Genomic DNA, 10,649 nt, shown 5'->3' with positions numbered 1-10,649 from the left:
ATGTCATACCCCAAAACACTTTTAGTTTTGTTTGTTTGCGATGTAGGTTTAATTGTTGTTTTTTGTTTTAGTATTTATGTGTTGCTTTGAGCAAGAACGGAGTGTCAACAGTCCCTGAAGTATTTCATCTGTCGCTGGAAATTTTTGTCAAACTTTTAGCAAATTTTAAAACTCATCTCAAGATGCAAGTCCAGGTATTATTCTGCAAATTTTGTGCGATAAAATACAAGATTGAGCTAATTTTACACCATTTTAAGATAAAAAGAAAACTTTCTCGATGATATATTCATAGGTAAAAAATAATATTGGTGTTTAACATAATCACTGGCACTGATTTATGCTACACCTGTTATATAAATATCTCTTTTTTATCTCGTCTTTTGACTATTTCTTTTCTAATATTACGTTAGCAACACTAGAAGAGTTTAAAATAGCCTAAGAAGAAACAAAACAAACTGAAAGACATGTAAACAGGGCATACATGCAACCGTTCAACACTGTTGTTATTATTAAAGCAAAATTTTTTTAAAAAATTATAAGTACTCAACACATAGCAAAGACAAATTACACTTAAAAAAATAAAAGTTTCTTTAAAATGCTTTTTCTTTATCTCAATTTGATGACTTGCTGGTATGTATATTATATAATTCAATCCAACATATTTCCAACAGGTTTTCTTCAAGGAGATTTTTCTCAACATTCTTGAGTCTACTTCATCATCTTTTAGTCATAAATGGATGGCCCTTGAATCGTTGTCAAAAATTTGTTCAGATGCACAGTCAATGGTCGACATTTACGTCAACTACGACTGTGATATTAACGCTGCAAATATTTTTCACCAACTTGTATCTCTGCTTTCAAAGCTAGCCCAAGTCACTCATTCACATACTGGGTTGACACCACCACAGGTAAATAGTAAATATATTTGAAGAGGGCTACTCTAAAATATGGAAGCTAGGCAAACGCAATCTAATAATAAAACATGTGAAAATGTAGCATGTGAAAATGTAACAGAGCTATAAGGGTTAGGTTTGTATGTACAATAACGTCATAGTTTCTTATCTGTCCCTTTTTTTATTCATACAAACCCTCACCCTGACCCTAATAGCTCTAACCCTCAAAATTTCCAAAAGTTTCGTACATTTTACAAGCGAATTGCATAGAGGAGCCCCTGAAGATGCATTTGTTGATGTTTTTTATTTTTTTGATGTGTTAAAGGAATGTTTAAGTAGTTTGAAAATTGTTAATGACTATTGTTAAATTATAATAATGAATTTATTAAAATTGCACTATTTAATTACATTACAAGCAGACACTTCTTTATTGAAGAAACAGTGTTTTAAATCTAAATTTTGTCACTGATACGGCACCAATAAAATTATTGTTTTTTTAGGAACAAGCAATCCGTAAGAAGAGTCTTGAATGTCTTGGTATGATTTTGCGATGTATGGTGGAATGGACAAAAGATCTTTACCTTAACCCTCACTCCATGTCGCACCTCGGTAAGTTCTGCAGCAAGGTTTTAGTTTTTGTGGTAACTATGTACGTAAACAAGAAAAAATTATTTACCCAATGACTTGATTCAATTCTTTTTATTTGTTGTCTGGTGTGAAGTTTAATGTTTTGTAACTTGGTTAATACCACAAACATAACAAAGAAATGATACTAAACCTTTTTTAAAGCAAATTTTTGCAGTTTTTGTGATATAAATCATTTATTGTTGCATGAATACAGCTTTTTCAGGGCCATGGGTTGGCTCAGTTCTAACTTACCAGCTCTTGCGATAAAGTGTAAAATTATTCCAGGCTATACATTAATGTGTTTTTGCCAAAACCGTTGAAAATGTGTGCATTTAGGTCAGTTATTCTTAATAAAAAATGTATTGATTATAGCTTCAGCCATTTCTTGATTTTTAGCTTTCCTTTTATCAATTCTTGTTTGTTGTTAGGCAAAGAACATTTACCTGAAAGTGGGCATGTGGGGAACCTCTCGATAACCTCATCACAGTCAAACATGGGAAGCCACACTTCACTAAATTCCGACTCATCTGAACAAACGCTCAACAGCACCACTGGAGGTCCTGCAGACAATCCTGAAGCCTTGGAAGTGGTGAAACAACAGAAGGACATACTAGAGCAGGGCATTAATATGTAAGTCTTGTTTTTTGTGTTTGAAGTAGGTTGCTTGTACACCACTTAATGTAGCAATAACCCAGTCTTAATGCATGTGCTATAACCTTGTTAAGTTTTGACATTTTTTATCATTCATTTGTGCTTTATGTATTAAATAAATAAATAATTGCAAAGAGCCTCTGTTTTTCTATGTTGTACTCCTGGTTATCTTATGCAGCATGGATGTTATGTTACAGGTTTAATCGCAAACCGTCCAAGGGCATCTCATTTCTTCAAGCACAAGGAATGTTGGGTCATGGGGCAACAGACATAGCAGAGTTTTTAATGTCAGAGTCACGTCTTTCACCTTCAGAAGTTGGAGACTATCTTGGTGAAAATGAAAAGTCAGTCAACAACTTTTGCCTACAAAGAGTGTAGCTTTTTTCCATAAACTATTTTTTTAAATAACAAAATAAAACAACTATAAGGAATTTTTGCTTATATTTTATTGCCGTTAAATGCAAAATTTTGCTTTACAAATTTACTGAAAAGGTTTCCTGTCTGGCAAAAAAAGCTTACACCCTAATAGAAGTTTTCACACCTGTTTTATCAATCTTTTTGACTCAAACGGTTATAAACGGGTGTAACTGATGTGGCCCTTCATATCACTGATGATGGCATTAGCATTTGCCGAAACGTTTAAATAATGAAGCATCTTTTTGGGCCATTATTTTCCTTATTAAACTTAATTAAATGTATTGATTCAAAAATGTTACTCTAAAAACGCTGTTTTTTGTTGCAGAATTAACAAAGAGGTTATGTATGCGTATGTTGATCTTCTTGACTTTGGCTCAAGCGACTTTGTGTCTGCTTTGAGACTATTCCTGGAGGGCTTTCGACTTCCGGGCGAAGCGCAGAAGATTGATCGTATGATGGAAAAGTTTGCCTCAAGATACTGTGATTGTAATCCAAGGTAAAAAAAGTGTGTTTTTGTAATGTAGGTTGTTTGTTAAAGATGTACTCATACAGAAATTGTCCTGACCCACTGATGCTCAACATGTGATTAAAGTTACAGATATTGACATATCTTCTGACAATTTCCAGTGCATAACTCCACTGTCAAGGAAGATTACGGGAGGAGGAAGAGGATCGCAAATCACTAAAATATACGTAAACTTAAACTCTGCAAGATTCCTCTTTGTAACTATTGGGAACTAGCTTACTAAGTCTGCAGGTTGGCTTATCTTGATCCCAGAGCCTGGTGTCGCTGATACAAGTTGTAACTTCGCTTCCAACCCATCATAGCCATCCTGGCACGAGAACTCGCATCGTGATCCAAGTCGAGCGCCCTCTGAACATGTCATGCTTCCGTAATCTGGGACTACCAGCATTTCAGCGTCACAGTAAGAGGCTGGACAGTTAATATTCTGACATCGGATCTACAAATTTTAAAGCATACGATGTCGTGACTTGACCTGATCTATGATCGGACAAAGCACCATGGTCAAAAATGTTAAATAATGTAAGTCTGCAACAATTTTCATACAATAATCGCGACTGTGTGGGTATTCCCTTACCGTAAACGCAAGTAGTTTCGGCACCTGACCAAACTCCACCTTCGAGACAAGTTCGGCTGGAAGCGCCAACCAGTCGGTAACATGTATTGCAATTTAAGTTGCACGCGGTATTGATGACTGGCGTATCTGGACTTGAACACGTCACTTTTCCGTTCTCCAGTGAGAGTTCCAAGCAATCAACAACCTTGTGTTTTCTCTGCCACTAAACATAAAAGTGTTAGCAAATCATAAACTTGCTATGTTTACTTGGATACACTTTACTAGTTCCTAACAAACAAATACCACAATACTCGTTCGTACATAAGCAGCGTGGCTTGGAAAAAGTCCACTCTTTGTTGGAAGATTCACAATCCACTGCCTTTTGTCCGAAAATATCGTAACCTTCTGAGCAGACAAACGAACATCTCGAGCCAAACTGATTGAGACTGGAGCAAGACACAACTCCATTTTTAGGAGGAAGAGTCATCTTAATGTCGCATACATCGCAATCCGGGTCTGTAAATTATGTGCATTGTTGTTGCGTTTATACAGAGATGCAAGTTAACGTGTATTTTTCTCATGGGATAGCGAAATAATGCTCGACTTACCGTAGGCACATTGCGCTTCGTCTCCAGACCAAATGTTTTTCGTCCATGCACATTCGTCGCTCTGGTCCCACCAGTTTGTAACATTTGTTGCATTCGAAATCGCACACTTCGGTCTTGAACTCCTGGTTGTACGAGCAGAAGGATTTGCGTTTTGTGGAACTTCCAGTGGCGTGCAAGTTCGTTCTACATTTTGATATAATTTGCGTTTTTATATGTTTTCTTGCCTTATGACAGACTTTGCTTTCCATTGAACTTACGGTCCATATCCCCATTGCAGCCAGGTGTTGCGCAGCAATGTCGGCACACGGACAGGGGTGTGTTTCCAACACTGTTGCATTGAGTGATCGGCCAAGCTGGTCTGTAGTTTTGTTTCTCGTTGTTGAGACAAGCGTGAGTTTGCTTGCATCCCTGGAAATCATTTGTGTATTGAAAATAGGTAACTTACAATGAATAGAGATGATGAGAAATATGAAATATTACCTTGCTGATTTTCACTTCAAATATGTCCTTTGGTGCTCCACACACGAATCTCAGTTTTGCAGGATTGCTGGTTAGCTTGGCATGTTACCAAGTTGCGATTGCATTCTTCGTTGCTGCGGGCATTATTGGCACGAAAAAACACTGCAAGTTGGTGGACGGGGAGCCAACCCGCGAGAAAAGAATGGAATTCGAAAACACCGCAATGGGTAACAGAAGAGACAAAAATGCCTGAAGAGGATATCGAGCACCTAACAAATAAAATTTGGTTTGAATTGCGAAAACATTTAAGCTATAGCATGCAAAAGTGTACCTGATCGATTACCCGAGTTCATCATGACGTTGCAGAAATGTCGATATAACCGACCTATCTTTAACAAGTATAAGGAATGCAGTAGCTGCCTCCTAAAAATATTAAGTTACAATATGATTTAGTTTTACCAGTTACCTGTTGGTTGCATTGCAAGGCTGTGCTTGCTCTGATGTCTTCCACCGTTAATCAAGCTCTTATATAGGAACAAGTGACAAAGTCACCTTTTTCATATAGTCTAACCCTTGACCCTGCCACAAGTAAGAAGGTAGTACCTTTATGTCATTATTTTTACAACCGTGTGTTAACGATTCTTTTATCAGTGCGACGAATATAACGAGCGTCTTACATGCAAACAGACTCATCGTTTCGATGAAGCCGCTAAACATGGGCTCGGTAGGGCGATTATGCTATGAGAAGTATTCTAATCATTTAGAATAGAATTGCTTAGGGTGGTTTTACGATGCCCGAACGACATAACGTGTGCTGTCTGGTTAGCTTGCAGTACATAGAGGGTTGATTAAGATTTATGTTGCATCTCTAATCATCGAATACGCAATTTCAATTAAGTGTGGGCAAACAATTGTTCAGACATTCTCAACTGTGTCAAATAAATGCTTTTCGAACTCACAAAAGCGAAGGTAAAATATATTTAATTAAAACTGTTTTACGTTTTCAACACATCCAAAAAACATCCTGATTTTAAGAAATCTACAAATCTAGACAGTCTACGTTTAACTGGCCTCGTCTCTAACCCATAAAATTTTCTCTTTCTCCACTCGTTTGAATCCTCAGTTTTAAGACAACACAGAAAGTTTGATCATTTTTTGTTGGTTATATTTTTTCTTACGAAAGATGGAAAATTTACATCACACGCAGTTCCGCGGTTTAGTTACTTGTGGTACATCTTTATGTAATTATCGAGTCGGGTTCACTTTTTTGAAAATGGATTATTAAAATAGACTAAAAGATGAGGCAATGTTGCGAATTTAAAAAAAATAATGGGCCCGAAAAGATTTCAAAAATTGCATTGAACTTAGCGTATTTCGTCACTATTGGCAGATGGTCCAAAGTGGGTGTTAGTTAATTGCATTTTGCTGTAATTATCGAGTCGGGTTCACTTTTTTGAAAACGGATTATTAAAATAGACTAAAAGATGAGGCAATGTTGCGAATTTAAAGAAAATAATGGGCCCGAAAAGATTTCAAAAATTGTATTGAACTTAGCGTATTTCGTCCCTATTGGCATTTGGCCCAAAGTGGGTGTTAGTTAATTAGCGACAACGTAAATGGGGTGATATCATTGCCGATATGCAACGGATCGAACTAAAATTTTGTATATAAGTTTGAATTTAATTATTCTGATTTTTAGGTATTTTAATCTGATACATATTAAACTTCATTTACAAAAGTACCTCAATACCGGCGTTACAACTTCAAAACCTATGACCTGAGTTTACAGTCCTCTCATCCATTTACAACAAGGCGTTTTTTTCCAGTACAAAACTAAAACATTTGGTTGTTTTGCTCAAAATTGGGCAGTTTCGAAGTTTATTCTTGTCAAATTGAAGACGGTGTCTCGCCGGCGTTTGGAATTTATTCGCAATGTCGGACAGACTTGATAGAAAGGCGGAATTGGAGCGAAAGAAAGCTCGGCTTGCCCAAATCCGAGCTGAAAAACTGAGCAAAACTTCTCGCAAAGAGGTTAAGTTTACACGTTTGATATTTGCACATCTCTTGCTTTATTTAAACTAAGTCTGCAATTGCTGAACATAATACGTAAACAGATTTATTGCACTTTTTTTAACAAAAGTGAAAACACTGCTTTTTAAAGTGTTGACATCAAGACTGACAAAGTTGATATGATACATTTTGCTGATAATATTTTTTTGTAAATTATGCTGCATTGTTAAAACTAGCGGATGACAGCGGATAACCGTCTGATATTGTACTGCAATTTTGTTTGGTGTTTTTGACATCAAGTCAGTTTTATAGTAGTTGACTTTACAAACCATTTAAAAAAAATAGAAAGTGCAAATAATCAGTGTGCAAATGCCTAGAAGTGTTTCTTTCATGTCTGCACATGCAAGCATATTTTGCTTCAAAGCGAACTGTTCAATACTTTGCACATCTTTAATACATGTAATGCTAAAGGAACTAACCCAACTTTTGTTAAATAGGAAGTTAAAAAGGCTCCAGTTACAGTTGCAAGTGATTTGGACAAGAAACGACAAGAAGCATCTAAGATTATAGAGGAACTGGGTATTGACAATTTTGCTACTGCTGGTTAGTTTACAAGATTTTGGGTTTGAAAAAATGCTGACCAAAATGTCCTGAATATACTGACTGATAAACTTTTGTTAGAAATAAGGTTAGGTGTGTTATAAGATAAAAGTTTAAATTTGTTATTTTGTTTCCATTAAAAAAACTATTTTTTTCAGGATGTAGTTTCACAATTCTTATGCACAGATTATAACACTAGTTCTCAAACTTTTTTTGTTGTGACGTCTCTGGAAAAGTTTTCTGGACTTGCGACGCACCAGCAAATAAAAGTTAATGAGAAAACTTACTTTTAAAGTTGTGTTTATTGATACAACAACAAAAAGCCATGAAACGGAACTATTCTGTGACGCCCTTGGAAAATTGAAAGACGCACCAGGGTGTTGCGACGCACAGTTTAAGAACTACTGGATTATAAGATAAATTAGTTTGTAATTAATTGGCTTCATCTGTGCTCAAAGTATGTCGCTTTCAATCTATTTCACACTGGGTCTGTTTTTATTCAGTTGCACCAAGTGCTTCACCAAAGAAAACTGGAACAGTTGAACGTGATGGAGCCGGAGAAGGCAACGCTTACAGACCTAGGTAAGATTTGTCTCATTTTTTATTATTGTATCATAAGATGCCTACGTATTTAGCTGTATGCTGACAGCTGCGTCACTTATTAATCATAACATTTTTATGCATTTTTTATTCAAACATTTTATCAAAACGAGACCCCACACTAAAAAACCTGTTTGTAGTTTATTGATATTACCCAAGAAGGCTGTAAAAAGAATAATAACATTATACTGACACATAAAATGTGCATCTGGCTATACCTTTTAACTTAGTGCTTTCCTAATAAGTGCGTTACTCAAAACATACTGATAATTAATAAAGACATGTTATCTTTTTTCTCTATACTATCTTGATTGCTTACATTTTCTAACATTAAAATATACAATCCTTTTCCTAATCTTCAACTTGTTGAGGTGTAACAGTATGGATTGGGACTTGGAACCAAGTTTAGTTGAGCTTCAGGGAGATCAATTGGTGCCCACATGGTAGTAGCCTGTTTGTCTGCACACCTAGTGTTTGGTGTTGTCAATATTTGTGTTGCCCTGCACAGGTCACTGGTTATTGTGTGCTGCACAGTTTCATAAAGTTGTTGTTTGTATGAGATATATCCTGAACAAGTTTAATAAGTTAATACCGAAGTACGTGAACTAAACTACATTTTTCATTTGTCCCTTTTTTCTGCTACAAGGCCAAAGTCTACTTGTATTAATACTTTGGACTTTGTCTTTAAAAAGCAAACTGCCATGGTGGTATTTACTCTAAGGCAGTGGGTGAACAATCGTAATACAGCATGTAATTTTACCCTGTTTCATAAACTAGCAAGGTAACAAGCAATGGCCACTGCCTCATAAATAACAAGATGGTCACTTGGTTAAGGTAAATGGTATAACTTATCTTAAAATTAGACATATCTTACACAGGGTCATTTTTCTACTTTGTTAAAAGAAAACTCCTTACATAAAACAAATCTGCAGTGATTTAAGGAATATATATAGTTTGCTGTTTAAGTTGTTTACGGTGAATTGTTACTGCAGCTATTGGAAATGACTGTTTGGTTTGTTTTAAAACTCATGTACCAATATGTATTCCCTGCTTGTTGTAATGTGTCGGTTCTCCACTAAACTTGGTTCTGCCTCCACTGAAACCCTGAAACCACAAACTGTTGCTTGTCTTTGTTCCTTTTTTTTGCATGTCATCTAATACCTACATATGTGTTGCTTTGCCAGCATATATATTGGATTTATGCAAGTGTCTTCTTATGTTTGGCACAGCTAGTCCTTTGAAGAGCTTTGAAACTGTGATCTTTTCTGTTTTAGGCAAATTAAGCAAACCAAACTCGGACAAAGCAAGATAACCCTAACATCTATTCCACCCAAAGAAGTTGTTTCCTATGCAAAGGAAACACAAACTCCAGTTCAGCAACAAGAACAGGAATCAGAAGGTTAGTTGTATGTGTCAAAACAGGGTGGTCCGAACCCTGGTAGCCTTTATGCAGCCCACAAACACTCTCTGCATATATGCAATTTTTGATTGGATTGCATTTGGCGTGACACAAATCAGACACTATTAATTAGATCAGTATGTATCTATTGTGGGGTACCAGGGCTTTTTTGTGCTTTGTGATAATATAAACACATGATTTTAGTTAGTAATATTCCAGTCTTAAGACATAACAATGATTAGAACAGCAAGTTTAGTCCTCTGATATAAAAAGTATGTTTTGTGACCTGCCAAGTACTTACCAAACCCTAATGTGGCCCTCCATTCTCCCAAATGTCATGGTTTGTTATCTTTTTCTTACCTTATCAATATGGATACTTTTTCTCAACACTATCTGCTAAAAAGTAGTTGGTTTTGTTACATGATCATTTTTAATTCATATGCTTTCTGTAGATGAGTTAGAAAACTACAAAGATGTGCAACAAGAGAAAATCGAGAAGCAAATACTTGAAGAAGAAGCCGCAGAAAAGGAACAACAATTAAAGCTAGAACAAGGTAAAATAAATCAACAACTTGGTTGTACCTTATTATCTATTGATTTTACTTCACCTTTTTCTGAATCTTTTATGCAACTTAAGTGTATGTAAACTGGTAACTAATGTAGCATATTACTTATGTCACTAATGATGGCATAAGCATATGTTGAAACACCTGACCATTAAAGCATGGGACTTTTCTGACTATTAAGGCCATTATATACCTTGTTAAACTTATGAACAGATCCATGTATATTGTTTCATTTGTGCACGCATTTGCATAAAATACAGAAATGACTGATGTTTTTCTGTGCATGGTTGTATCAAGTTTCTCAACCAAGGCTTTATGATGTACAGAAATGATACAAGAACTGTCAGAAGATGACAAGCGACTGATTGAGTCCTCAGAACCCTATCAGGCATTTTTCCTTCGTTCCTCAAAATTTGTGGAACGAGCTCTCGCGCATCAAGTTGACATCTTTACAGAATACAGCTCACAAATGGACGAAGAAGGGTAAAATTACATCATACTGTAATGACTAATGATTGTATTTATAAGTTGTTGTGTTTGCTTTGGTCAGACTCCATTAAAAGGGATTTGGGTTTTTGTGTTGACAACATTTATGGTCAGACTGTCATATGACAAGCGCTTGCCATTCAAAGTTATTGTGTATTTGCAAATAAGCAAATAAGGTGTGTGGTTTATGTACATCAAACCAATAAGGTGGTTAAGTGTTTCAGGTAAAGTTTTTGCCATCATTAGGGTAAGGG

At 35.9% G+C, this 10,649-nt stretch overlaps 4 protein-coding genes across 7 annotated transcripts; 2 read left to right on the top strand and 2 right to left on the bottom strand.

The window, feature by feature from the left end:
• Positions 1 to 71: 71 nt before the first annotated feature.
• On the top strand, positions 72 to 3,174 carry LOC145208851 (brefeldin A-inhibited guanine nucleotide-exchange protein 1-like; the record flags this gene model as incomplete). Its single annotated transcript, XM_080079098.1, has 7 exons — positions 72 to 194; positions 672 to 908; positions 1,394 to 1,502; positions 1,949 to 2,150; positions 2,369 to 2,515; positions 2,914 to 3,084; positions 3,141 to 3,174. Coding segments are annotated over 7 exons (1,023 nt in total), but the record flags the coding sequence as incomplete, so codon positions are not given.
• A 356-nt stretch (positions 3,175 to 3,530) lies between these two features.
• On the bottom strand, positions 3,531 to 4,315 carry LOC145208850 (uncharacterized). Its single transcript, XM_080079097.1, has 4 exons — positions 4,276 to 4,315; positions 3,989 to 4,183; positions 3,689 to 3,890; positions 3,531 to 3,550 (listed from the first exon to the last, which is right to left on the bottom strand). Exons 2-4 carry the CDS (start codon positions 4,133 to 4,135, stop codon positions 3,531 to 3,533), a joined length of 369 nt encoding a protein of 122 aa, XP_079935223.1. The 5' UTR covers positions 4,136 to 4,183; positions 4,276 to 4,315.
• On the bottom strand, positions 4,229 to 4,859 carry LOC145208854 (uncharacterized). The gene is made up of 4 exons (XM_080079104.1): positions 4,844 to 4,859; positions 4,756 to 4,790; positions 4,533 to 4,683; positions 4,229 to 4,458 (listed from the first exon to the last, which is right to left on the bottom strand). The coding sequence occupies exons 1-4, from the start codon at positions 4,857 to 4,859 to the stop codon at positions 4,229 to 4,231; spliced, it is 432 nt and encodes a 143-aa protein (XP_079935230.1).
• Positions 4,860 to 6,540: 1,681 nt separating this feature from the next.
• Positions 6,541 to 10,419, top strand: LOC145208853 (cytoplasmic dynein 1 intermediate chain 1-like). Of its 4 annotated transcripts, none has more exons than XM_080079101.1 (7): positions 6,541 to 6,765; positions 7,242 to 7,323; positions 7,848 to 7,926; positions 8,316 to 8,387; positions 9,219 to 9,343; positions 9,796 to 9,897; positions 10,236 to 10,419. In XM_080079101.1, exons 1-7 carry the CDS (start codon positions 6,667 to 6,669, stop codon positions 10,394 to 10,396), a joined length of 720 nt encoding a protein of 239 aa, XP_079935227.1. In that variant the 5' UTR covers positions 6,541 to 6,666; the 3' UTR covers positions 10,397 to 10,419. The 4 variants fall into 4 exon arrangements, with proteins under 4 accessions (XP_079935227.1, XP_079935225.1, XP_079935226.1 ...); XM_080079099.1 differs by having other exon boundaries at positions 6,542 to 6,765; positions 7,242 to 7,347; XM_080079100.1 differs by having other exon boundaries at positions 6,543 to 6,765; positions 7,242 to 7,347; positions 8,325 to 8,387.
• The last annotated feature ends 230 nt before the right edge of the window (positions 10,420 to 10,649 follow it).

Source organism: Phallusia mammillata, unplaced genomic scaffold, assembly GCF_965637545.1.
Source record: "Phallusia mammillata unplaced genomic scaffold, kaPhaMamm4.hap1.1 HAP1_SCAFFOLD_379, whole genome shotgun sequence".
Lineage (NCBI taxonomy): Eukaryota > Metazoa > Chordata > Ascidiacea > Phlebobranchia > Ascidiidae > Phallusia > Phallusia mammillata.
Note: the sequence above shows the minus strand (reverse complement) of the source record. Positions and strands in the feature narration are given on the sequence as shown.

Excerpts from the sequence above, each read along its gene's own strand:
- LOC145208853 (XM_080079099.1), top strand. The coding sequence starts at position 6,667 with ATGTCGGACAGACTTGATAGAAAGGCGGAATTGGAGCGAAAGAAAGCT. Across the intron at positions 7,348-7,847 it reads TGACAATTTTGCTACTGCTG|TTGCACCAAGTGCTTCACCA; the intron begins GTTAGTTTACAA and ends GTTTTTATTCAG. Across the intron at positions 7,927-8,315 it reads GGCAACGCTTACAGACCTAG|GTGTAACAGTATGGATTGGG; the intron begins GTAAGATTTGTC and ends CAACTTGTTGAG.
- LOC145208850 (XM_080079097.1), bottom strand. The coding sequence starts at position 4,135 with ATGGAGTTGTGTCTTGCTCCAGTCTCAATCAGTTTGGCTCGAGATGTT. Across the intron at positions 3,891-3,988 it reads TTCCAAGCCACGCTGCTTAT|TGGCAGAGAAAACACAAGGT; the intron begins GTACGAACGAGT and ends TTTTATGTTTAG. Across the intron at positions 3,551-3,688 it reads CGAAACTACTTGCGTTTACG|ATCCGATGTCAGAATATTAA; the intron begins GTAAGGGAATAC and ends TAAAATTTGTAG.
- LOC145208854 (XM_080079104.1), bottom strand. Across the intron at positions 4,684-4,755 it reads TTGAAGTGAAAATCAGCAAG|GGATGCAAGCAAACTCACGC; the intron begins GTAATATTTCAT and ends AATGATTTCCAG. Across the intron at positions 4,459-4,532 it reads CTGCAATGGGGATATGGACC|AACGAACTTGCACGCCACTG; the intron begins GTAAGTTCAATG and ends ATCAAAATGTAG.